General features: G+C 38.6%; 1 protein-coding gene across 15 annotated transcripts in view; it reads left to right on the top strand.

Annotated features, from left to right (window-relative positions):
- Nucleotides 1-27,556, top strand: part of setd5 (SET domain containing 5) — a 158,836-nt gene that overhangs the window by 66,447 nt on the left and 64,833 nt on the right. For 14 of the 15 annotated variants that reach the window (XR_011357310.1, XM_069936681.1, XM_069936669.1 and 11 more), the window contains 11 exons: nucleotides 5,844-6,055; nucleotides 6,797-6,855; nucleotides 8,609-8,796; nucleotides 12,175-12,213; nucleotides 13,260-13,502; nucleotides 14,451-14,599; nucleotides 15,353-15,470; nucleotides 17,697-17,806; nucleotides 18,557-18,806; nucleotides 20,625-20,720; nucleotides 25,741-25,989. Coding sequence is in view for 14 of the 15 variants with exons in the window: in XM_069936681.1 (XP_069792782.1) it covers nucleotides 5,844-6,055; nucleotides 6,797-6,855; nucleotides 8,609-8,796; nucleotides 12,175-12,213; nucleotides 13,260-13,502; nucleotides 14,451-14,599; nucleotides 15,353-15,470; nucleotides 17,697-17,806; nucleotides 18,557-18,806; nucleotides 20,625-20,720; nucleotides 25,741-25,989 (1,713 nt within the window). In the remaining variant the exon portion in view is untranslated. The remainder of the gene's footprint in view (nucleotides 1-5,843; nucleotides 6,056-6,796; nucleotides 6,856-8,608; nucleotides 8,797-12,174; nucleotides 12,214-13,259; nucleotides 13,503-14,450; nucleotides 14,600-15,352; nucleotides 15,471-17,696; nucleotides 17,807-18,556; nucleotides 18,807-20,624; nucleotides 20,721-25,740; nucleotides 25,990-27,556) is intronic. The other variant, XM_069936680.1, reaches the window with a different exon arrangement.

Here is a 27,556-nt window from a genome sequence, read left to right as displayed (position 1 = left end):
TAACATGTTGGTAATGTTGCCCATCCACACAGTATAATGTGAGTTTGCAATTTGAAAGCTGAATTCAAATGTTAAATAAATCTATAACTCAAAAGCAGAGTTTCTGCTTCTGCTTGTTATTTGTGGTTATTGTTTCCTAATAGAATTTAGGACAAATTAGACTCTTAAATTTCACAATTCATACTCCTTAATAAATGCAATTTAGTTGTTATAAAACCACTTCAGCAGCAGAAGGCAGTTTGCCATAAGCAAATTTTTGAAGTAAAGCATCCATTCACCTTGGCAATTCAAAGAATTGTGAGCTAAAATATTGAATCTTAAATTAGACCCATTTCATTTTCAAACTGCTGTTTTTTTAAAAAAAATAATGCAGATGCTGAAATCCTGAAATAAAACATGATATACTGGAAATACCAAGCAAGTGGACAACATCTGTGGAAAGAAGGCAGCAGTTAACATTTTAGGTCAATGACTATAATTCTCTCCCTTGGTTTTGTTTGATCAGCTGAATATTTCTAGCACTTTCTACTACGTTACTATTTTGAGGTCAGAAAACTTGAACAAACATTAAAAGAGGTGCTGAGAAATGTACAAGCTGCAGCTGCTGGAATCTTGAGCAAACAAAGAATTGCTGGAGGAACCCAGCAAATCGAGCAGCATCTATTGGTAGAAATGTAAATCGATTGGCCAGCATGGATATAATGGGCCTAGTGGCTTCCTTCCTGTGCAGCAATTGTGTGTTTTTTCTACAGTATGTTGTCTCTTGCATAGACAGTCTACTGTCTATTTAGGAAAAGCCACTATTGTAATACCAGAATCACTTATGACAACATTTTATATCTGTACCCTGTACTGATTTTTAAAAATTCTTTATAGTGGAGTGAAATCCTCAACCTGACATGCTTACAAGTTTTATTCCAAGGTTTTAATATAACGTAATACAGCATGGAGGGAAGTTATTCAGCCGTTTGTGTTGATGCCAGCTCTTAGGAAGAACTAAACAAATAATCCTACACCCTACACTTTAGCATTATTCAGCAAAGTGAGCAATTTACTTTGATTGAAACTGAAAACTACTTACTGAGTCGGGCTGACAGTTACTGAAGAATGATCACATTGTTCTTTTTGTCATTAATTTAGATTTAATGAGTAGTTTCAAGAATCTATGATAGCTAAGGTGGTTAGAAATAGAAACAGAAGGCAATTGACCTTTGAGACTATCCTACCATTCAGTAAAATCATGGTATCATAGACTTATGGGTCAATAAAGAGCTGTATCTTGTCCATTTTCTCACCATCTAATTCTGGCAGAGGTCGACAGCATCGAGTCCACGCTGCTGAAGATTCAGCTGCGCTGGATGGGTCACGTCTCCAGAATGGAGGACCATCGCCTTCCCAAGATCGTATTATATGGCGAGCTCTCCACTGGCCACCGTGACAGAGGTGCACCAAAGAAAAGGTACAAGGACTGCCTAAAGAAATCTCTTGGTGCCTGCCACATTGACCACCGCCAGTGGGCTGATAACGCCTCAAACCGTGCATCTTGGCGCCTCACAGTTTGGCGGGCAGCAGCCTCCTTTGAAGAAGACCGCAGAGCCCACCTCACTGACAAAAGGCAAAGGAGGAAAAACCCAACACCCAACCCCAACCAACCAATTTTCCCTTGCAACCGCTGCAATCGTGTCTGCCTGTCCCGCATCGGACTGGTCAGCCACAAACGAGCCTGCAGCTGACGTGGACTTTTTACCCCCTCCATAAATCTTCGTCCGCGAAGCCAAGCCAAAGAGAATTCTGTGAGAATAACCGTGAATATATTTAGCATGTTTGCACCTTTCAGTTTAGCCCTCTGATGAAATTGTATCATGCTGAAGTATGTAAAGTTATAGTGAATAAGATTTTTGGATATATAAACTACACTTCTCCCTGCCTTTTTTCTAGCATTACAGCTGATAATAAAAATATTGAAAAACGACATTGTGTAGCGATGTATTCTATACTGAGCTACTATAGATGTCGGTGGATATGCTGTGGAATCGCTGTATATGTTGATGCATACGCTGGGAAGTCGATGTACATGCCTCGACCTTTGCCGATAGCAGCTTTGCTCTGTGTTTGTTGATTCTATGGCCCAGAAAAAGTTGATGTTCGCAAACCTGAATTGACACTTGGCCAGGTTGATGGTCAGTCAAAATTAATTCAAACTAGTGAAAAGCTTACACAGGTGGGACAGATGTTCCTGACGGCTTCAGCTAGCGATAAGTATGTTGCCTAGGTATATGAAGGTAAAGTTGAGATTGTGTCTCACTCTTAAATTTTGAAAATTCTGCGTAGTGTTCTTAAGCCCAAAAGGCATCCTTCTGATTTCAAAAAGGCCAAAGGTTGTAATATTAGCTGTTTTTGGAATGTTATCCGGGTGGTCCAAAATCTGATGATACCCCTGGACCAGGTCCACCTTGAAAAAGATGTGGGCTCCCTGCAGGTTAGACACAAGACCCTGTAGGTGTGGTATTGGGTAGCGATCTGGTGTGGTGACCTCGTTCAACCTGCTGTAATCATCTGCCTGCAGCTTTGGGTACCACGTGGAGTGGGGAGGCCCAGGAGCTATTGAACTGTTGTATAATACCAATGTCCTCCATCCTTTCAAACTCCTCTTTGGCCAGATAAGGTTCATCTGGAGGGAGACTGCGAGCTCGGGCATGCAGTGGTGGCCCTTCGGTTGGTAGGTGGTGCTGCATCCCATGTTTTGGTATCGCTGAGGTGATTTGCAGCGTAATTATTACAGGGACTTCCACCAACAACGAATTCATTCTCTGAAAGAGTAGCTGGAGTCTAAATGCGGGGCTGGAAGCTCGGCCTCACTTAGAGCATGCTTTCATCCCTTTAGATCAATCAACAGGCTGTGTGCTCTGAGAAAATCAGCTCCCAGTAGCGGTTGTGTGACCATGGCCAATATGAACATCCGTGTGAACTTGGTATCACTGAACTGAAGCGGGATCCTACACGTGCCAAATGTCTGGGTAGTACTGCAGTTTGCAGCTTTCAATGATGACCCAGGTTTTCTGTTACATGTCTCATGCCCTGAAGGGTGAAGGACGCTGATCTCAACCCCTTTCTCTATCAAAAAAACGACAGGTGGAATGTCATCCAGACATGTAAAAGGCTGTCTTGATGACCAGCCTCCATAGCCATTAATGACGGCTGGCCCCGGTGTTTCCCTGAAATGAACAGGGAGGTCAGCAGCAGCGATCTTCTGCACCCCATCGTTGATGGTAGAAACAACAATGGGTGCTATCTTTGTCCCATTTGTCTCCTGGCTGACTGGCAGTCTGACAACTGATTTGATCGACCCGCTGCCAGTCTAATGTTGGAGTTGCATGGTCCTGCTGCTGTTCTACGGTTGTCACGCTTTCTTGCTTAGCCCGCCATAGAATGTCAGCTTGGACTGCTACTTTCCGTGGGTCATTGAAATCCTCATTGGCCAGCAGCGTGTGGATATCTTCTGGCAACTGCTCTGAGAAAGCCTGCTTGAACATGAGGCAGAGCCTATACCCTTCCGCTAATGCCAACATTTCATTCATGATCGCTGAAGGGGTCCTCTCTCCCAAGCCACCTAAGTGAAGTAAACGGGCCGTTTGCTCACATTGTGAGAGGCCAAAGGTATGGATGAGCAGACCCTTGAGCGCCATATCCTTGCCCTCCTCTGGAGGCTGCTCCAGAAATTCGGAAACTCGGCATGGTGTCTCTTGATCCAGGGCCCTTACTATATAGTAATACCATGTGGAATCAGATGTTATCTGTCTCAGCTGGAATTTGGCTTCTGCTTGATCAAACCATACATGTGGTTGTGAAGTCCAAAACATTGGTAGTTTCAGAGCCATGGCATGCATTGAAGAAAAAATGTCCTCGTTGGGGTCCAAATATCGTTTAGACGTCGGGATCACCAATGTAGCAAAATATTCTATACTGAGATACTATAGATAGACATGTTGGTATACACGTTGTGGAATCACTGTACACGTTGTCGAATTGATGTATATGCTGGGAAGTCAGTGTGTGGAGTCTATTGCAAGACTGATACCTCCAGGCTAGCATGCTGGGCAGAAAGTGATGTCATCAGCCCAGATAAAAATCTGTGGATGCAGGTTAATTTCCCGTGATTCCCACAGCACGTCCGCCATTTTGGGAGCTGGTTCACTGGCTGCTAAGTGGGTTTCCACAATTGTTTAAAATCAGCAAACGAAATAATCAGCTGTGTGAATCTACCCAAGACATGCTGAATTGTTATGGTAAATACAACCATGATCTTTAAATTATGGTAGACATAAGCTACCTCTACTACAAGGGAAAATGTTCTTTTTCAAAATGTTGTCCCTGCTTTTGATCACTTGGAATAAAATTCTTTGTTTTGAGTTCGTTTTTTATTCCATACTTCAATCATCAAGTGTTGCTGCTGAGCAATGTAGCTTTATTTAAACTTTTCTCTGTTTAAGTTTGCATTCTGGTTTATTTTGTATATGGGATGATGGAATTTAAAATACAGAAAGTTTGTCATGCTTTCTGTGATGCTGGGATTTTACCTGAAATTACTTGTCTGAGCAACACATCTGCTTTTCTTTTATTTTATAATTAAGAGTGTTTCCTTTCTCCTCTGTTTCTATTTGTTTGGCTTTTTCAGGTCTTCATGGCAAAGTATAAAATTAAGAGAATTCTTCATTGGTGAAAAGGTGGCAATTTAAATAGTTGATTTTCTCAAAAATATTTGTCTTGTTTGCAATTTAAAATTGCAGTCAGGTCTCAAGATTCCAAATTTGTTCTCTCACTGCGCTTGAAGTGTGGGCGATATTAGCGGTCCTCAATTCTCATCAATATGAAGAAATAACTTGGTCGAAATGATATTGTATCTTTCTGAGAGAAAAATATCTTCTTGGTGTATCATTTTAATGCTGTTTCCCAGGCACTTTTATAAGAAAAATAACCCATTATTTGTCAGCTTTTGTAAGCAGTGAGCTTTAATTTTAGTTTACAAGTAGATTTAAAACTATTTCACACGTATTTGTGCTTCAAATAAGGAAGTGAGTTTATATCCTGGTTCCAATTTCCTCATGTTTCTTAGTGACCTTTTACAAACAGTCTATGCCCTTGTAATACCCATGTACTTTAAGGAAATTACAAACGGTTATGGACAGTAACTAACAAAACCCTTTCAAATTTGGGGGAAGCAGAACTTCTGAAGAAATTGTATCAAACAAGTTTGCTGTTTTAAAATGAGATCTGAAGAAAGATCTTGATAATGAAGAATATTTAAATCTTCCAAGTCTTTTGAGACCTTAATTTGCCATAACTTAGAGCATGCTCCAGAAAGTATAGATATTAAACCCAAGCCAAAATTGTATTTTACATGTCTCCCCCGTGAACTATTAACAGCAAGAGAGCCATGTATTTTGGAAATCTTAATTCAGTTGATTGAATGGAGGGGAGGTGTTGAAGTAGGTTTTTTTTAAGATTCTACTCCTTTGGATGGAATTGCCTTTGTGGACCTCACTATATGGTTTATTATTGTACTCTTAATGAGATGACTGACTTTAGGAATTATTCAGATGGGGACATCATGCATGATGTTTAATTCTGAAATGAGGAAATGCCAACCCTTTTTCCAGTCATAATAAATGTTCATTACCTTTTGAAAAGAAATGTATTGACTGTTATCTGAGTACAGGGAGTTGGTTGATATTATTGGAATTGGAATGTTTGATCACTGAATTGAAAAACTAACCATATGTAATGGGTTAGTTCATTGGTTCTTTTCCTTCTGTATCACTTATTTCACATTGTTTTGTTTAAAGGACCATAACTATGGTGCCCCACCACCTCCAACACCCCCAGCTTCACCACCTGCACAGACTATAATTGCCCGAGTAGAATTGAATAGATTACGTTGCCAACGATATGATGATAATTCTGAGGATAGCGACAGTTCATCTGAGGACGAGAACATTCCATGGTGTCATTGTAGCTTAACTCAAGATGGTTTTATTATCACATGTGAGAACTGCAGGTATGAAGAAAATTAAAATGAATTTTGCTTTTGCTTGATTGTTGCTTTGACATGAAGAGCATCATGTTTGGTCAGAGAACTCTGCTCACAGCCTAATTTAGAACACTCAATTCAGCCACTATTCCTCATTTGAAATGATTGCAATTTAGCATCTTGTGTTTGGAAATTATATGCAGCGTGATCCATGCTAGTTGTTCAACTTTATTTGGATTAAAAACTGCTTTGAAATAATTCCTTTAATTAGATTTCTCACAGCATAAAGCAATACCATTTGGCCCAGAGAATCTTTGCTAACTCACATGGAACAATAATCTTAGCTCACTGATTTTCCCTGTAACTTTGCCCCATATTCCCATGAACTCGTGTCTCCCACCCTCCCCTTCAATGCCATCTACAGTGGCCAATTAATCTTCCAGCCCACATGAATCCAGGAGGTGGAAGGAAACTGAGGCACCAAGTGGAAATTCGCATGCAATTCAGAAGAGAATCCAGTCACTGAAGCTGTGAGGCAGCAAGTCTTCTACCAGCAACACTGTGACACCCTAAGTTCCTCAGTGAAAACCAAAGCAAACATTTAGCAATTCCATTTTATGTTTTTTAACTTATATTTTTAGGATAATGTAGTCATAGAAATATTCACATTGTTTTCTTGATCTTTTAGAAAACACTATATTAAAATACTTGGTCACAATTTTGGTCCTCAGTTACTCATTGTGTTGCTGTCTGCATTGACACTCATAGGGGCCTAGACCGACGGAAGGTCATCAGACTCCAGCGCAGGAAGCAGGAGAATGTGTCTGGTAAGAAGAAAATAAGTTGATTTAGAAATTTCCTATGGTGTAGGTGTTTTGTTATTTTGATACTAGCATAAAGACAATTATTATTTGAAATAATTGGTTTTTCTGCTTCATTTGAATGTTGAATTTTAAATAACTATTAGTGATTTCACTGACTTATTTGGAGCTGTCCCTGTGTATCATTGTGAAAGTTGTGAGTTACAGCTAAAGAAAATTTAAAATGGTTTAAACTTTGTTTACATTATAATATGTGAATTCCTTATAATTTAAAAAAAAAAGAAATTTTACCTAATTTTGTTTCATTGACGTAATGCTGAATTCTATAAATCATTTAAAAGTTTGCTAAGCTGTCAAGGTCATTGTGATTGTTTGAATGTTCCCAAATATGAGCTATTAAAAATATTGCACCTTCCCACCAAAAAATCCATTGCTTTATTCACAGGTCAGAAATCTTGGCAAGCCTAGTGATTAAAGATTTGCTTACTTTTGTGTCATGCGTGTCACCTGGTTATCCTGAGTTTTAAAGAGCTAAGCACATTAGTCAGTGATGTAATGAAGTACAAGATGGATATTTTAAGATGGAAGGTGGCACAGTTAGCTCAACACTGTTACAGCGCTAGCAACTGGAGTTTGAATCTATTGCTGTCTGTAAGGAGTTTGTTCTCCCAGTGTCTGCGAGGATCTCCTCCGGGTTCTTTGGTTTCCTCCCACCATTCTAGGTCACTTGGGTGTAATTGAGCACCTCAGGCTCCTGGGCCGAAAGAGCCAGTTACAATGCTGTATGTTGAAAAAGTACAGAACTTAAGGAAATATTAAAATGAAGAGCATCTCACTTGCCCGGTGAACTTTCATATTGAGAACACTCTGTACATACAGCACCAAAATATTAAACTCTTGTAATTTTTTTAAATTTAGAGATTCAGTCCAGTAACAGGCCCTCCCGGCCCATGAGCCCACAACTGCCAAATACACCCATGTGACCTATTAACTTTCTAGCCCCGTAAGTCTTTGGAATGTGGGAGGAAGTTAGAACATCTAGAGAAAAGCCACGCAGAAATGGAGAGAACATACAAACCCCTTTATAGACAGTGCTGGATTAGAACGTGGGTTGCTGGCACTTTAATGGTGTTGCACTAACTCTGCTGCCTTCCACTTGTACATTTTTGAACCTTTAAATAGATTCCAAAGAATCTAAGTTAAAATGAATATAATTTTATTGTAAAACATTCAACATAGAATAAAAAGCAGTCTTGATGTATTTGTTGGTTCATTTAAAAAATGGTGATTAAAATCGTGCTGGGAGAAAACTTGCTTTAGTCCTTGTTCACGAGGGAATGGAAACTTGGAAAAAGGAAAATGTTCACTTAAATAGGAACAGTGAAGAAATATAATTAGTTATTAACTTGAGTCAGATGGTGTAATTTGGTTTGTCTGATGTCTTGGACATGCGAGCAATTTATTTCCTTGCCTTCAGTTATTTTAGATTATATAACCATAAACTACATTGCATGTCCTATTTTGGGAAAAAGTAATCTCCATTAGTACAAATGGTGTTAAAATCTGAATGGTAGGAACTTTTGCAATTAGATGATGCCACTTAATGGATGTAACTATGGCTCTATTGAATTAGTGAGTAGGTAAATTTTCTTGACCTTCCCTCTCTGGCACAGTAATAAACCAAAATTAAGATAATTCTGCAGGTCAATCTAAGGAAATTAACTACATTTTTGATCACATGATTACCTTTTCATCATAGTTGGCGATAGCAGTGCAACTGAGAGTGGGGATGAGGAAGTTTCACCATCAACTGTATCATACACTGCAACACAACACACACCGACTAGCATCACACTTACAGTCAACCGTGTGAAGAGAACCAAGGCAAAGAAGAGAAAGAGAAGTACAGAAAAAGCAAAAAATGCCCCCAAAGCCAAAAAGATAAAGGTGGGTGTTGCAAAAGGAACTTCTCCATTTCAAGTCCAAATGTAAAATTTTAGCTGATTTTTCTTAAAATTGCGAAATGTTTTAGGTTCCACCTGACAACTTGATGTAGAAATTAAACCAAGATATAATTTTAGTCCTTATTTACACTTTGTTTTCACGTGGAGGCAGTGGTCCCCAGAGGGTTTGCAAGCAATTTATGGGGTGGGGAGATCTGCGAAGTAATCAGAGGATAGGTCTGTAGATTACATCTTAAAAAATTTATTGTTATTTTAGTGTTACATAGCTAGCAGTGTTTTTTTTTGAGAGTGGAAATAAGATTCAAGGGTGTATGTGAACCTTTGCAGAGATTGTCCCAGAACATGTAAAAAGAAAATTTCATAGGTCATGGAAACGAACAGTACAGTACAGGCTTTTTGGCCCATGATGTTGTATCGACCTACTCTTAACAAACTGCCTGAAATTTCCCTACTGCATAACCCTTTTTCTGTTCCATGTACCTGTCTAATGGTATTTTAAAAGATCCTGTTGGACCTATCTCCATCGCCATGCATCCATCACTCTGTGGCGAAAAAAAAGTACCTCTGCATGCCCCCTGTACTTACTCCAAAGCACCTTAAAACAATACCGCTAGGTGTTAACCATTTCAGCCCTGGGTAAAAGCCTCTGGTCATCTACACACCCCTCATCCTCTGTTGCTCCAAGAGGAAAAGATCACTCAACTTATCCTCATAAGGCATGCTATTCCAGTCCAGGTAGCATCCTTGTGTGCACCCTCTATAATCAACCACATCCTGTCTGTAGTGAGATGACCAGAAGGGAACACAATATTCCAAGTGGGGTCTAATTAAGGTCTTATATAGTTGCAACATTATCTCTCGGCTCTTGAACTCAATCCCATGGTCAATTAAGGCCATCTGCTTTTTTATCAAGAATGTTAGCCTTTGCAACAGCTAACTTTAATGGACTGGGACTCCAAGATCTTTCTGTTCATCAATACTGCTGAGTCCTCCCATTAGCATCGTAAGTCCTCCCATTACAATGAACAATATTACCTCACCAATTCCTGTGGCTCCAGTCACAAATTCTTTCCTTTGTCCATACCCTCTTATCTTTAATGTACAGTAAAATCCCTGATATATGGCACTTACAGGAACTGCGGATGATGGATATGCAAATTTTTTGGTTGCCTGAGACTCAGTGCTTAACTAATACATCTGCATTAAGAATAAACAGTTTAAAAGACAAATGACAGTGAAAAATGTAAAGTAATTTGAAAAAAAAATTCTGTATGTAGTCCTTAATTATGTAAAGTTCAGTTTAATCAGGTAATTCCCGTAACTTACAAAATTTAAATTTGAACCCTGGTCACAGGCGCTGTTACATTATTGTGCTAACCGTGACGCCGTCATAATGAACCCCCTCCCCAAGTTTACAGATAAAGCCTTACTAATATACTTAATAATAAACTAATAGAGATAAAGACTTACTTGGCAGGGATAGGGAGACACTTTGGGAAAGTTGCCCCAGCTGTATCGGCTGGCTCTTAATCCCGGGTGATAACATTTTATTTGAATGTAACTTTATTGAAACTTTATTCAAACAGCTGCTGTAGGCAGTACATGACCAGGGCACTCTGGCTGAATGTTTGCTCCCATCTTCAACAAGGGATTGTGTGTTGCTTTGGAGAACCTTTACTTTTACAATTTTAAACTTTAAAAAAAAAATTTTAATTTTAAAAAATTATTTTGTTTTGCTGGTTGCTTGAATTCCAGGTAACGGGGATTTTACTATATGTAGAAAATGAATTAGGATTCGCTTTAATTCTTCTCAAGAGGAAATTGATTATCCCCTTTTAACTCCTGCTTTTTTTAAAGTCCTTGTCTGATTTAAGCTTTTCTGATTGTCCAACATTCACAAACCTTGCCATCCATTTTTTCTTCTTCACTGTAGCATGTTGGCCTTGAGTTCTGACCAGCTAGCCTTTAAATTACTTTCACAATACAGATGTGGGTTTCCACAATAATATCTACTACCAATTTACTATCCTTGGCACCTGCATAATGTTATTGTAATTAACCTTCACTCATTTTAGCACTCCTCTACCCCACAATCTATCCAAGGTCCATTCTGCCCCATAATGCTTTGCAAACTTAAGGTTATGATCATTGTTCCCAAAGCATTCCCAAGATCAGATTAGCTAGCCAGACTCAAATTCCTAATACATCTAGCATTGATCTCTTTACATATTGTGTCGAGTAACCGTCCTGTATAAATTCTGCTCCATATTAGCCTCTGGTGCTCTTTAATATTAGAGAAACTAAAATCACCCACAATAGCCCTGTTCGATTAATTTCCATAATCTGCCAACATGTATGTTCCTCTGTTGCCTATTGGGAATGTACATTTTAACAGTAATCTCAATCCACTGTATGAACCTCATGCCTTTGCAGTTTGCAAGTCTAAGATTTAAGACCCCAGATTAGGATTGAGCAAAACCTATTTCAACTATTAAATAGGATGTGTACTGCCTATTTATTATTAGCATGCAGTCAGGAGAAATACCAATGCAGCTCTTGTCATTATGAGTTCATTTACATATACATTTACTAAAAAAAAATACATTTACTAGAGAGCAGATAGTGTTTAGAGCAGATTTGCTCTGCAGCATACAGTTATTGAAGTAACTATTGGCTGATTGAGGAATTTAGACATATGTACTACAGTACAGTAGCAGGCCATTTTGACCCATGAGTCCGTGCTGCCCAATTTACACCCTATTAACCTATACCCCCACCCCCTCAGTACATTTTCAACAGTGGGAGGAAACCGGAGCCCCTGGGGAAAACCCATGCAGAAGCAGGAAGAATTGAAGTGGATAAAATTTACAAATTGCTTAAGCACACCAGATATATAATTATGGCATATATTTAATTAAATTCCTCCAGGAGGGTTTGATCAGTGCTATCTATGGCTGCCAACATATAATGGTTTGGTGAAAATTATTTAAAACTTTTCCAGCTCTGATGAAGAATCCTTGACCTGAGGCATTACTCTGTTTCTGTTTCCACAGATACTGCCTGATCTGCATGATGTTTTTTCAGATTTAATTTAATTTTGTGTTTTTATTTTAAAGGAAAGTGATTGGAAATTCATTCTGAACAATCGTACTGTACATGAGAAACATATTTAGTTGAGACAGGAATTGAGGCCTATTGTGGAAAGGTTCATTTAAGCTATGTTCTTGGGTGGATGCCCTCGTTTTATAGTGTTAAATGTTTGCAAGCAATTTATAAAAATTTCTTTGTGTGAGGGATAATTAATGGATGTGGTGAAGGATGATTAATTCATTTTGTAATTCCATGATGTTCTTCTTCATAGGCCTTTCGAGAAGGGTCCAGAAGATCTATGAGGATGAAGGTATGGATTAAGAGAGATGGACAGTAAAACCCCTGGTTTCCAGCACGTATGGGAATTGTTAGATGCTGGATAACTGAATCTGCCAATTGCTTGGGATTCTGTGTTGAGTGGATTGGTGAACTGACCACTGGGTGGGGGTGTCAATTTTAAACTTTTGTATATTTTTACCTATTTATTTTTTGCAATTTTTTTGCCAGTTGCTTGGATCCGAATAATAAATATTTTTACTGTTTAATGTTATAAATTGCTGTTGGTTCATCTTTAAAATTACAGATTTTTACAGAGTGATTACCAGATTTAATTCTCATTTCAACAGTAGTGCTGGTCTACTTCCCGTTCATACATGTAACGTGCCTTGTACGTTTCCTGCTTAATTTTTTCTGTTTTGGAGGGCTTTTTGTTCACATGTTTAGAATATAAAGTTATTTAACTACTAATAACTGCCACATCCATTTCTCAGTGGCAATCCTTTCAACAAAATTTATCCTATTATCTTGGATGCAATGGGAATTTATGCACTTCATCACAGCATTGTTAATGAGAAGAAAGTCTCAGAAAAATCATATGAACTTTTGAAGAATAGAAAGTATAATCGAAGAGAATAATTGAAGCCCAGAATTTTACATTTTATTTTAATGAATAAATATTTCAAACAGAAAGATGTAGGTCTATGGAGAGGGATTAAGTTAGTTAATTTAGTTAAGGATTATCTGGCAAAGACAGAACAGCCAAATGGTCTTTCCAATGCTTTAAACTTTAGTATTATCCTACTCCTTCAACGAACAGATTGAAGCTGTAAAGTATGGCAATAATGGACTAGTCTTTCTGCAAGAAATGTTTTGTGTTGCGCGATATAGTGAGGTGACTTTAGGAGAGAGAAATTTAAAGTATAACCTCAGTCAGAAATTCGCACTTCTGCTTGCGTTTTAAAAAGAGATTATTCCAAAAACAAATGTTTTTAAAAAAATTATTAGAGTTCTAATAGGTTATTTTTCAGTTGAAGCTTGAGTTTAATTTGATAATTTTTCTGAATCTTTTTAAATTAGAATTCATTGTCAGAAGCTCATGCATTGGATGAAAATACTGCAGAAGGTTGGGAGAATCGGATTCGACTCTGGACAGATCAATATGAGGAATCTTTTGCAAATCAGTACAGTGCAGATGTACAAAACCTTCTGGAACTACATCGGTTAACAATGAAAGATTCTGTGGGTAAAAATGTTGTGTTGGACACCATTAATAAAACTGAATTAGCCTGTAACAACACAGTACTCGGCTCTCAGATGCAGGTAAGAAGAGACATCTGACAAAGTACTAGAATTGTTAGTCAAGGGTATAAGTAGCTGTAATTGTGATGTACATTCCATTCAAATACAGGTATGCGCCGCTTAACATCCACAATACATTTTGTGAAATTGGGCATTATGTGATATAGATGTTGTACGACATCATATTATATACTTAGCAAAGCTATATGGGATACTGTAGCATGCCTGTAAACTTTTTATTTATAAGTCGGGATGTGGGGACTGACATGGGGATATGAGGAGAGAGCGGGGCAATGGGATCAATTTGGGGACTGATACAGGCCTGTGGGCAGAGAGCGGGGCAGTGGGATCAGTGTGGGGACCAACATGGCTGTGTGGAGAGAGTTGGGCAGTGGGATTAGTTGGGACTGACAATGGGCTGTGGGGAGAGAGCGGGGCAGTGGGATCAGTGTGGGGACTGACACATGGCTGTGGGGAAAGAGCAGGGCAGTGGGATCAGTGTGGGGACTGACACATGGCTGTGGGGAGAGAGCGGGGCAGTAGGATCAGTTGGGACTGACACATGGCTGTGGGGAGAGAGCGGGGCAGTGGGATCAGTGTGAGGACCAACACGGCTGTGTGGAGAGAGTTGGGCAGTCGGATTAGTTGGGACCGATGTAGGGCTGTGGGAAGAGAATGGTGCAGTCAGATTGGTGTGGGTATACAGTGTACAATTACCTATAGCTAGTGATCACTTTTACTAAATTGCTGCAGACTTACTTGCGGTAACTGAATAATTATTCAGTAATAGGACCATAGGTGTATTTGGGTTTGGGCATTGCCTGAATGAACGTTAAACGCTGCATACCTAGAGTTGTATTGCATTTGTGTACTTTTTCTGCTTAATTTGAGTTTCTCCATCAGACCTCTCAATGTTAACACAAAAATAGTAATCTTGTTGATTGAATGCTATTTTCCATCTGTTGACAGTTGCAGCTTGGTAAAGTCACAAGAGTTCAGCGGCACCGCAAAATTTTGAGAGCAGCCCGAGACCTAACACCAGATATACTTATTATTGAATACCGTGGGAAGGTGATGTTGCGGCAGCAGTTTGAAGTTAATGGCCACTTCTTTAAAAGGTAGATAATATCAGGTTTGAATAACATGCTGCAAACTGTTGTTTTGACCTTTCTGACTTCATTGGTTTGGAGGAAGGCTAAATATGAAATTCATTTCAAAGATCTAGTTAAAAATGTCTCCTCGATTCACTAATTTCCCTTATTGCAATATGTTGATTTGACGGATTGATGATAAAGTTTATGTTAAGCTAGTTTTTCAGTTTGAAATTTCAATACAGGTGCACAATCCTTTATCTGGAACAGTGTGTTCCGAATTTTGGATTTTTCCGGATTTTGGAAAGCCCACCTGAATTGTGCTGCTGTATCCACCCCCACCCCCTTCCAGTTGCCCGGCCGCCTCCCCCAACTGCCGGTCCCTCAGCCAACCGTCAGTCTCCCCCAACCGCGGTCCCTCGGCCGCCCGGCAGTCTCCCCAAGCAGCCAATCCCTCGGCTGCCTCCCCCAACAGCTGGTCCCCACTTGCCAGATTTTGGAGCTTTCCGGATTTTAGATCTCCAGATAAAGGATTGTGTAATGCAAAGAATAAAGTTGATTCTATACTTCCTGATGGATAGTTAGACCATGTATAATGGCACTGAATCAGATTTGGCTGCTTTTCTTTTCCTCCTCTTCCCCCCCCCCCCCCCACCCTCCTCCCCCACAGTTGAATATATTATCAGTATTCATTCTGTATTTTCACCTGTTGTCTCTTGGACAAATGGAGCTTCAATTCAAAGAATTAAGAAAATTTCATTTATCACCTTGGATTTCCAGACCCTATCCATTTGTGCTCTTCTACTCAAAATTCAATGAGGTGGAAATGTGTGTTGATGCCCGAACTTTTGGGAATGATGCTCGGTTCATCAGAAGGTCCTGTGCCCCCAATGCAGAGGTCAGTGTTTTTCTAATTATCAGTACATTCATTTAATTTTATACTTGTAGGATGATCATTGTTTAAAGTTATTAGGGAGAAATAATTAAAATCTACAGATCGTGGTTAAAGCCATTTCATTTCGCATTTTGTGGAATTTGTCCCCAACTAGGTTTATATACTTCTGTTGGTCTAGTCCAGAATGGTTGTTGGAAAAAACAAGTTTCTCAGTAACTGATGATTAAATGTTGCATTTTATAGTGCTTGTATGTTTATAACATAAATTATAGAATGTAATACTATGAACAGACAATTCAGAAATTTACGTAAAATTGATGAACTTAAATATAATATTTTTCTGTCCCTTGGAATGGATTTCCAGAGGACCAGTTGAGTTAAGTACAATAAAATCCCCATTATCCAGCACCTACGAGGATCGTAACTGCCGGAGATGTGAATTTTCCAGTTGAGTGAGATACACAACTCTTACAATGCCTAAAAGACCTACGTTAAGAATACACCATTTAAAAGGCAAAAGAGTGCAAAATGTAAAATAATTTGAAAAAAAAAACCCAAAATTGTCTTTAATTATGTAAAGTTTACTGTAATGTAGAATGTTTAAATTTGAACCACAGCTGCTGGCTCTGTAATATCGTTGTGCTAGCTATTATACTAAAAGTGCCACTGTCATAATTAACCCCTTCCCCCAAGTTTACAGATAAAGCGTTACTAACATTGTATACCTAATACTAATAAAGATGAGGCATGGATAGGGAGACACTTTGGGAGTGTCGCCCCAGCAGTGAGCGGCATCATCTGGGTCTTCAACCTGGTGTCCTGGTCAGAAACTTGGCGCAACCCGACTCACCTCCACACAAGTGTCCCGATCAGGCCCTCGACACTCCTTCCTTTCAATTTGAACCTCGGTCGTGGCGCTGTAACAGTTTGCGCTAACTGCTACACTAACCGTGCTGCCTTCATAATTAAACCCATCCCCCAAGTTTCCAGATAAAGCTTTAATAATACACCAATAAAGATAAAGACTTACTAGACAGAGATAGGGAGACACTTTGGGAGAGTCACCCTAGCGGCAAGTGGCATCAGCCATCTCTTCATCCTGGATGCCGTCATTTTATTCAAACACAACTTTATTAAAAATGCATTCAAACAAGTGCTGTGGGCAGGGCACGAATGTTTGCTTCAGGGGTTTTATGTTGCTTCACACAACGTTACTTTTACAATTTAGTTTTTATTTCTTTTATTTAAAACTTTATTTTTATTTTTAAAAATATCTATTTCCTTGATTTTTTTTGCCGGTTGTTTGAGTTTCCAAACTTTACTATCAGGAGAGGTATAAAGATGTGAATACATTTTCTCTTGATTTAACTTTTCCTGAATGCTATTTTGGCAGCACAGCAAGTTCTGCTTTCCAACTATGGTCTCAGAAAAGAATTTCTCTGATGGGCTGGCTCGGCAGTTGACTGACTGAATGCTGCTCCTTTCTTATAGTGTTCAAAGGAAGTGAAATAGCAGTAGCAGTGATTGTTTCTCATCATGAGGGAGGTCAATTACCCAAGTGCTGATGTTTTCTGGAGCCCCTCTACAAACGATCATATGTGAAACATTCTCATTTAATTTCCTCATTTAGAGACCTGGATGTATATAGGTATATGGGTAAGAAGATGGCACATCGAATATAATGGAAGAAAATGTGAAGTTTTTCAGTTTACATGGGCAAATAGGAAAGGAATATATATTTTAGCCAGTGGGTAACAAATTGCATGAGTAGAATAAATTTGCTCTGCTGATTCATGAAATACAAGCAAACATGCAGTTAAACCAAGAAATTAGGAAGTTAGCAGTCAAAAACCAACTGCTGGAGGAACTCAGCAGGTAAAGCATTGGTGCTGCTTCCTGCACCTGTGAGGAACTCATCAATTTTATCCTTCATTACTAACTTCCACCCTGCTTTCAAATTCCCTTGGACCATCTCTGACACTTCTCTCCCTTGGATCACTCCATCTCAGGAATAGGCTAATCACTGATGCAAGCAACAAAAACTGGTGTCCCTGGTTTTATTGTTTTGCAACATGTTAAACAAAATGGAGTGGATAAACTGAATGGAAGTGTGAAGGCAGCAAGAGAATTAAAATGGGCCAAATCTGTTTAAGAATCTGAAAATTGTAAAAAAAAAGTTACAACTTGCATTCTATGACCACCCCCCCCCCCACACCCCGTCTTCCCCAGGTGCGGCACATGATTGCTGATGGAATGATCCACCTCTGTATATATGCCATCACAAACATCCCAAAGGACAATGAGGTGACAATTGGCTTTGACTATGAATACAGCAGCTGGTAAGTGTGATCAGGAATATAGATTTATCAAAATATGTTTATCCTGCTAGAAGAACTATTGTGGAAAAAAATTTCTACCCATTGGACTAGGCGCTTCAGTGAAACAACTTAATTCTGTTATCACCTCTCACTCATGAGAGGTGCACAGATGGAGTTAACTGCATCATTCAAATCAAATGGGGTTTGTGTACTGAAGAGATACTGAGTGGGTGTAGGATTGAATTACATGGTAAGAGGCATAAAGGAAAGGAGCATGTCTTCATGTGCCAGGATGAGTTAGTGAAGAATGAAGGTTATAAGAAGTACTTGCATGCAGGTTATCTCACAAGAGATCAAGTTTGCAAAATGGGTATTGGAAGAGTTGCTTTTGCATGCTTTGAAGCTGTAAGTCTAATAATCTGGTATCCACTTGTATGGAATCCCGATGTTTCAGGATCAGGCTCATTTATTGATCCAGAACGAGTCAGAAGTTCACGGAGCAAGATGTATATGCAGCTAGGTCTGATGTCCACATTGTGGGCCAGGTGTGTGGCTGAGATATGTGTCCAGAACAGTTTGGAGCGCTCCAAGCCTTTCTGTGGCTGTGAATTCTTTATCTGTTTTTGTGCGCCTTTGCTTAATATCTCTGATTAATGGAGGGTAACCTGTGCATATTCGTGGAAGGAAAGTTGGTAGAATGTATTTGATAGTCAGTGATTTGAAGCTAAAGATATTTATTTAATAACTTATTTATTGTTCACTTCACAATAGTAAATATAAGGTTGACTGTGCCTGCCACAAAGGGAACCAAAATTGTCCTGTACAGAAACATAACCAGGGATCGATGGAGCCCCCAGTAGGTGCAGAGACACGGCGGAGAAAATCCAGGCGGAAAGAATGGGAGATGGAGTCGGAGCTCAATCAGGCGTCTGATGAAAATAGCAATCAGCAGCAGGAAGAAGCAGCTGAATCGAAAGACCAACAAGAGTTACCTGCACAAAACCCAGCAAGTGACAGTGAGGTATAGATGCTCACATGCCATGGATTGTAATTGATACAGTGCAGTTTGTTGAAATTATGTGAAGTACATTTGAAAATTTATATCCATCTGTATCTAAAATGGTGATAGACTGCTTTTCTTTGCTTTTTATTGAAATAATTGAAAATACACCAACAAAATCTTCGAGTAAAAGAGGGGATGTTTGTATTAAAGCAAAACATTTTAAAATATATTAGTGCAAAAATAATCTATGTTTTTTAAAAAAAAGCATACGCCCATTACTTGAATTGCTGAACATAAAGTTTGGCTGAGTTAATTTTTGCAACATAGTTTGATTGTTGAGCCATTTTTATTTCTGTTTACTCAGTGCAAGGACATAGCAAGGCCAGCATTTATTGTTCTTCCTTAATTGCCCCTTAACTGAGGAAACAGTCAAGAGAGAGCCAGAATGAAACAAACTATTTCTCTCCTTTTTATATGATCATGCAGACGTACAGATTTTGTCAGTATGATTTACTTAAGTTATGAGTTCAGAGTTCATGAACATAATTGAGCTATTACATGGTTACCAGTCACTGAATACTCGTGTGTATTGTTGTTATAGTGTTAAACAGGTAGTAGCCAATTTGCTCAGTGTGAACTCCCTCGTGACCAAATAATCAGTATTAGCGGTGTTTATTGAGGGATACAGATACTGCCATCCTCTCTCTGCACTGGGCTGTGGAATTGTTTTAGAATAGCAATACCAGAGACATGTAGTCAGACGATTTCTCCTTATTTTGGTGTTGAGCTTTGGTTCGTTGCATATTGAGTCAGAAGTTTCCAGAGACTTGAGCACAAAAATCTAGACAGGCACTCAGGAAGTATTGCATTGTCAGTAGTTCTATCTTTCAGTTGATGTTATTCCAAGTCCCTTTTTGTGTGTTCAGAGTAAAATGACCCGTGAAAGAGTATAGAGGAGTAAAACTATTGGACTTGACCAAATGTCTGGGTCAATATCTATTTCTCCGTAAGTTTTGAAATAAATTCTTTGTTAGTAGCTTGATCTATTAAGCAGAGATGATAAGAAAACAACCATTCTTTATCCCTCATTTCTCTTTTATTAAGGTTAGCGAGTAGGTTATATTTTTCCAATTGCTCTGATTTTTTTTATTTAAACCTATTTGCAATTGTCTGATTACATTTACAGAAGAATTATTGATTGCACTGCTATGATAATGACTTTTTTTTGGAATTGTATTCAAAACCCTTACTAATTAACTTTTTGAGTACGTTTATAATAACAGTGGATGCAATTATACTACTTGTTAACAGTATTATGGATTCATGAGTTCAATATCTACACATTGAGTATAATAAAATCATTGTGATCTCATTTATTATATCAATGTCATCAATAACGAATAATTTCAGATTCCACATGTATACTGTGAGGGGTGGGGGGGAACAGCAATAGTTTGGTTCTAGTGACATACAACTGTGCAAAAATTCACACCACCAAGCTATTTGAACCAATTTTGTTCTGGACATTGTGAAAGATGATCTTGTCAGGTAACAGTGAATAAATTTCTGCTTACTTGTCGAAAAATGTAAGAATGCTAGGAATATTAGATATGGTAGGAACATGTAAAAAATGCAAGTAAAAGTGAACAACCTGGTGGATAATTTCTTTTATGATGTCACAAGGAAGGGCTGTGACATAAGTAATACAGTATCTTTATGGGTAGTAAAATTAATTTTTCGAGATGCTTTTGAGAAACATCACATTAATGTTGCAACAGTGCAGTTTTTATGTTTTTATTTCAGCATAACTCATTTTGTACTTAAATCTATAAACAGGAAGGGCCTGGAGAAGGAGATCGAATAAAAGTTGAAGAAGAAAACGAAGAGTCAGAAATGGATGAACAACTCCGTGCCTTAGCGCAAAATAAACTGGTAAGGGGCATTCAGTAAAAAAAAAAGAGAATTTCTCAGCAACAGGAAAACATGCAAACTTCGCATGCAGCATAATAGTCCATGATGCGGTCTCAAAAAATGGGTGCAAGGAAAGTAATTTCTTTATTTTCAATATGTTTGTGACTAAAGGTTGGAAGGAATCATTTTCTTTTTAAACTCCATTTCCATTTGTTACGAAGAAAGAAAGATAACTTGTGAAGGTAACTGTATTTGGGAAAGACAGAAGTGTAAAGATGAAAAGCTTTTGCATCGGAGAGAACTATATATGAAAATAACAGTTTGTAGAATCATATGTAATGATTCCTAACATTACTGAAAGACTGAAGGATTGCACAAGAATAGAATCACTGGTAGGAGTGTTTTCTGTGACAAAGTGTACTTGAATAATTTTCCACAAATGGAGTGCTTGTGCATTTGAACTACCAAATGCTGACTAACTTGGCAATTTTTTCCTGTTTATTTGCTAACCTAACATAACCAATCTGTCTTGTGTAAATTAAGTTTCTATGACAGAAAGGGGCAGTACAGTCCTTGTTATCCCCTGATTTGCTGTTCAGAGATCTCTCTGCACACTTACCAATTTGGCTGCAAACCTTGACTCAAATTCTTTTGATTGAGAATATCTTTATATAAGTACAATTTGGAGAACCTATTATTGTGTGTGTTTAAAAAAAATATGATGGTTAGTTTCTAGACCTTTTTTATCACCCAGCTGCTGTGTGTAGCTTTTGGAGAGAGCAGATTCAGATCTCTTTGCTGGTTATAAATTTAAGTGGAAGTGGTTTGAGATAATATTTTCCTTGAGATAGTTAAATCTTTTAATGTTTATGTGTGCAGTTGTTTTCTAGATCTATTTGTTTCTTTTTGGGGTTGAAGAGAGGGTCATCTCTGCCTTGATTGCAATCCACAGGGAAGCCTGTGCCCTGTCTTTTGTGAATAATAAGGATTTGCTGTATACAGTTTATAATTTCTCAAATTAATGCTGATAATGTAATAATGGTTCTCAATCTTTTTTGGTCTAAGGCCCACCTAGCTTCCGGCCTAACATGCCCACTGGTGGCAATGACTGAAGAATATTTTCAAGTCAAAGCTCTGAAAGAAAAAGATCTTTATCTAATTTAAAGTATTTTATTTAACATTTTTAAAGATCCACAAGGAAACATGCTGTGACCCACTAATGATTAGCTAGATTGTTTATCATTAAGAATGATATAGCTTCAGAATAGATTTTGCGGTTGGTTACTTATTGATCTCAGATGAACAAACAGTGAGAAGCTGGAGGGACTCAGCAGGTTGGACCACATCCATGGAGAGAAATGGCCAGTGAAAGTTCCAGGTGTTATCCTCAATACCACTACTCAGTCAATAGTGCCATATCTTTTCTTGTTTGTTGACTTCATTTGAAAACAATAGTGTGTTTATGATACAGATTGGGCACCCCAAAATTCATCTTTTATTTTTTTCTCGGTATGTGGACCACAGCACAAAGCCTGCAGTAAGTTGCCATATCTGAAAAGATGGTAGATGTTTAACAGCCAATTTTTTAGGATGTCATCAATCAATCATGTTGAAATTAGCTTTCTGTTCTTGAAGGATTATGTTAAGGATGTTAGGAACAATTTATGAGCTTTTGTTTCCTTCTGGTGTTATTTAATTTATTTTCACAATTTACCACAGTGGGATGTGAAAGGGCTGGATAGAATGGATATGGAGATGCTTCCTCTGGTTGAGTCGAGGACCAGAGGGCAGAGCCTCTGAATAAATAATTGTTTCTTTGGAACAGAAATGAGGAGAAATTCCTTCAGCTGCAGGGTGGTGAATCTGGATTTTATTGCCACAACTGGTTGTGGAGCCCAAGTAATTGGCTATATTCTTGATTAGTAAGCGTGTTAAAGATTTCAAATGAAGGTAGGAGAATGGGGTTGAGAGGAGAAATATGTCAGCAACGATTCAAATGGTGGAGCAGACTGAATGGAATAATTCTGCTCCTTCGTTGAGCTCTCAAACTCTAGTCTGCCAGTTGAGGACCTGACAGTGTTTAGCATGCTGTGTCTCCTTTAGGCCTGCATTTTACTTTTTGCTGAATAAAAGCAGCTTCTGATATGGTCACAATCCATCAGTTGTATGTGATGTTATCAAGCCATTTATGTTGGGGTCACTCTGTCTCAAATAATAATTGTCCATCCAGACCTTGCCAGCAGAACCTCACATATGTTTGTCTTCATGCAATGGTATTTCTTTCTGCTGATTAATAATTAATAAAAAAATCCTGCTGAAGAAGTTTCAGATTTAAGTAAATCCTCACCTTGTTTGGCATACTATTTTATTGCATTGTTCCGGGTTGTTATTAAAGTTCTAAAGAATTCATTCCAAATTAGATATAGCTGAATTAAACTGCTTTGTTGAAAGATATTAAAAAAAATCATTGTAGACCGTGATGATACTTTTTTGAGCGGAACAGGTATTAAAGATAATTGTCTACTTTTTGAGGTGTAAGATTCCAAAATTATTTTCCATTCGTTGTGCATTTACTTATCCCAAGAAAGAAGAGGTGGCTAAGTTGGCTCGTCTAAATTCTCAACTGATTAGATGTTCTACAGATGCTCTGGGGAAAAACAATTCTTTTGATAGTCTGGATAAGATGTCCTGACCCATGGAGAATTACTTTCTATGACTGATATGCTGAAAGGCTCAGAGACCACTGGCGGGTGAGGTGCAGATCATTAAATAATAATTCTTTCTTTGGCTTGGCTTCGCGGACGAAGATTTATGGAGGGGGTAAAAAGTCCACGTCAGCTGCAGGCTCGTTTGTGGCTGACAAGTCCGATGCGGGACAGGCAGACACGGTTGCAGCGGAAAATTGGTTGGTTGGGGTTGGGTGTTGGGTTTTTCCTCCTTTGCCTTTTGTCAGTGAGGTGGGCTCTGCGGTCTTCTTCAAAGGAGGTTGCTGCCCGCCAAACTGTGAGGCGCCAAGATGCACGGTTTGAGGCGTTATCAGCCCACTGGCGGTCTTTGGAAATACACGGACTACATTTGAAACTGAAGCTGAGAAAACCTTTTCTCTTTTAGTGGGCCCACGGGTGATTTCTTCCAACAAGATGCATTTGATGTCGTGAATATTTAGTTGTTTTACATCCTCACAGGACTGTTTTTGAATAAATTGTGTTGGACAACATATTACTAAGATTAAATATTACCTAGTACAGGTACAGAATCTTTTATCCAAACTCCTTGGGACCAGATATTTTTTCGATAATAGAATAATAGTAAAGATGGTACGTTAAGTAATTACGCACAAGACCAAGACACTCCAACTAGAAGGATCTCTCGAGGGAGTGGGGGGGTGGTGTTTGCAGCAGCGCTGGATGGGGGTGTTGTGGCAGCACTGGATGGGGAACTGAGGTGGTAAATGAAGAGAGACAAAGATAGTCCATAAAACTACTAGCGTACTTTTTATTTTAAGTGAAACTTCAAACATAAACTGGCTCAATCTAAGCTAAACACCTGAAAATATTCTATACATGCATTAAAAGCACATTACAACAATGTTGTCATAGTTGTTCGGGTTACCCTCGTCTTAAAGTTGGAGTCTTTTTAAAGATTTCTTCCAGTGTCATCTGTCCAGGCGTCAGGCCGTCTACGACGAATCAAGTGTCTGTATATGGTGAATTGGAGGTACTAGACTCTGCTTTTTCCACTGGAATGTATAAAATTAGGGTTCCACTAATTAATGATGTGGACTGACATGGGATATTCAAGCATGGATCACATTTGGGGCCAAACGCAAGCTTTGGTGTGCAGACTACATCCAAGGAAAAAAAATGTTCAGTTTTTAGAATTTCGGATAAAAGAATACGTACTTGTAGTATGGTAAATGTTTAAAATAAACAATAGTTCTGTGAAGCTCTAATCATTTTCTCATAGAATATTGTGATTTTTTTTTAGGCCATGAAAGCTCAGATGTAAAATCCTCCTTCAGTAAAATCTGTGGTGTTTATAATGTGTCATGTAATACTCCCTGTAGAATAAACTCCAATTTAAATGTAACTTGGAAGTGTGCTGAAGAATAAGTTCCAGTTTATGGTTTATTTGAAACCTATGTGCATTGCTGTGATGTAATGTTGTCCCAGGAATTACTTTTATAAATGCAGGTCTTTAGGTCTTCCTCAACCTACTGCCACCCCCTCCATTTTCATTAAAATGGATAGACTATTAGTATATCTTATTTCACTTATCGAATGGGATTTTTTTAATGCCAATATAGAACATGAGAATTCATCAAGATCTCAAAAGATTGCCAGATTGAAAAATCCAAGGGAGAGCCCTTGAGTGTCTAAAAGCCAGTCTCCAGTACATTCTTGAGGGATCTAATGTCTCTTAAATCTCAAGCTGTTAATGTTTGGTCTAAATGGATCAACTTGTCAACTGCAAACACCAATGTGGATGAACACAGCATCCTTTCAGCCAGAAAGCGCTGGAGTAGAAAGACCACAGTGTGCTTGGCTCTTGGGACAACCAGCATGAGCAGATGTTGCCTGCGTGGACGGAAGCTGGAATTTTCACTCTTTAAAGAGCTTGTGCATCAACATTAGCACAACTCTAATTGTTAAGCTCTGAAGTATAGTTAAAGTAAGTCAGAATGACTATTGGATGGGCATGTTGTTTCAGGTTGTATCAAGGAATGCAATGATTTTATCAGTCATTTTGGTTTTGGTCACAGCCATGATAAGATGGTATTGATTTTGTGATCTGTAGAGGCATAGTGATGGAGATTAATGACAAAATGGAAATAGAAAGAGCACAAAGAATTATAGCATTAATCCAATGTGCTCACAATAGTTCTATCTCGTGATCCAGAAAAGCCACTTGGCCTTTAGGAAGTGAGCAGAATAGTTTCACATGACCAATCATGAAAGAAAGTCAGTTGTTGGTGCTAAGATTTTGATACTGTAAGTGGTTTGTTTATGTTTTTGTTTTCTTTGACGCTCATTGTTCACAGTCACGGGAGCAGCGGAAGATGGAAGCCATCATGCAGGTTTTTGAAAACTTAGAGAAGAGAAAGAAAAGGCGTGAACAGGTTGAGCGCAGTACTAGTCACCCTAGCATCGATGCCAATCTGGAGCCTCCAACCACAGATGTGGAGGAGGTGAAACTGGAACCTGCAGCAGAAGAACCACTGCCCAGTGAGGCGAGAACACCACAGCCTGTGCTTGCAGGGGTAAGCACACGGCGAACTTCACAGCTAGGGGTAAGCAGAGCATTTAATTGGCAAATGGGCCAATGCAGCATGAGAAAAAGATTGGTGTCGGTGGTGTAATTTCAGCAAAGAAGGTTTAGATGTTCTTGGTGCTAATTGTCTCATAGGCTTCTGTGCTTCATTGGGCTTGGTTTTCTTGGATACTTGCAATTATAGAGGTGAGCAATTTTGTTCCACATTGTGTTGTTTTGGATGTCGTTGGTTAAAAATGATGGTATGTGATATGCTGAGAGCCCCTTGACTTTCATTTCTTGAGTAAATTGACAGTAGTTCCATCAATTTCCCAACACTGAGAGGGAATGAAACTCACTGACAAGCTCTTGCAATTTGACACATTTCTGGCTACACTGATTCTTCGACAACCATAAAGCTTGTAATATTTTTAGAAAAAGATTAAACCTGTGATGTTATTAAGCCCCAGTGTCTTATAAATGTATGTATTGAGTAGTTGAGAAGTATATTCCCAAAGGAGAAATATATTTTATCTCATAGACTGGATTGAATAAATTGTTGGTTAAAAGGTTACCCAGTTTCAATTCATTACACCCTGTGATGAATGGATGTTTGAAGGATGATGGTGAATATAGAAGGCTTGGTTATCTTTAAAAAAGATGCACAAAATTAGTGTAGAAGGACAATACAAAAACAGGCAATTTATTTTGCTTCATATAGTGCCCTCCATAATGTTTGGCAACAAAAACTGTCTTTCCTTTATTTGCCCCTGTGATCCAGTTTTAAATTTGTAATCAAACAATGTAACTGAACATTTAGATTTTATTCTAGGGTATTAGTATACATTTTGGTTTGACCATGTAGAAATTACAGCACTTTTTGTATATAGTCCTCTCAATTAAGGGGAACCATAATACTTGGGGCATTTGACTTCACAGGTGTTTGTGAGTACTCGGGGATGTTTAATTGCTTCATTGGTGCAGGTGTAAGAGAGCTAGGTTTGCTCCTAAGCGTTTGATCACCTTTGGAGTCTGTCGTTGCCATTTTTCAACATGAGGACCAGAGTTGTGCCAATGTAAGTCAAAGAAGCCATTACGAGGCTAAAAAACAAGAATAAAACCGTAAGAGGCATTGGCCAGACCTTAGGATGACCAAAATCAACAGTTTGGAACATCTTTAAGAAGAAAGAGCATGCTGGTGAGCTCAATAATCAGAAAGTTCTAAGGAAGACATCCTTAGAATGCTCATCATAATGATGAAAAATTCTCAAACTTGTCATAACAGATCAGAAACATTCTTCGGGAGATGGGTGAGGATATGTCAGTGATTATTGTCTGAAGAAGATTTTATGAAAATAAAGCAAGAAATGAAGGCTACACTGCATGATGCAGACCATGCAAAGGTGGTATGGTTTGGATCTTGGGCAGTTCCTCTATGCCTTCACACTTTGCATCACTCTAATACAGGTTAATCTTGGTCGCAGCCATACACAAGACTTTTTTTCAGAATTCTCCAGGCTCTTTCAAATACTCCTTGGCAAACTGAAATCTGGCCATCCTTTCTGTGGCTAACTAGTGGTTTGCATCTTGCAGCATAGCCTCTGTAT

Source organism: Narcine bancroftii, chromosome 5 (assembly GCF_036971445.1).
Source record: "Narcine bancroftii isolate sNarBan1 chromosome 5, sNarBan1.hap1, whole genome shotgun sequence".
Lineage (NCBI taxonomy): Eukaryota > Metazoa > Chordata > Chondrichthyes > Torpediniformes > Narcinidae > Narcine > Narcine bancroftii.
The sequence above is the reverse complement of the archived record's forward strand: the minus strand, read 5'-3'. Positions and strand labels throughout refer to the sequence as shown.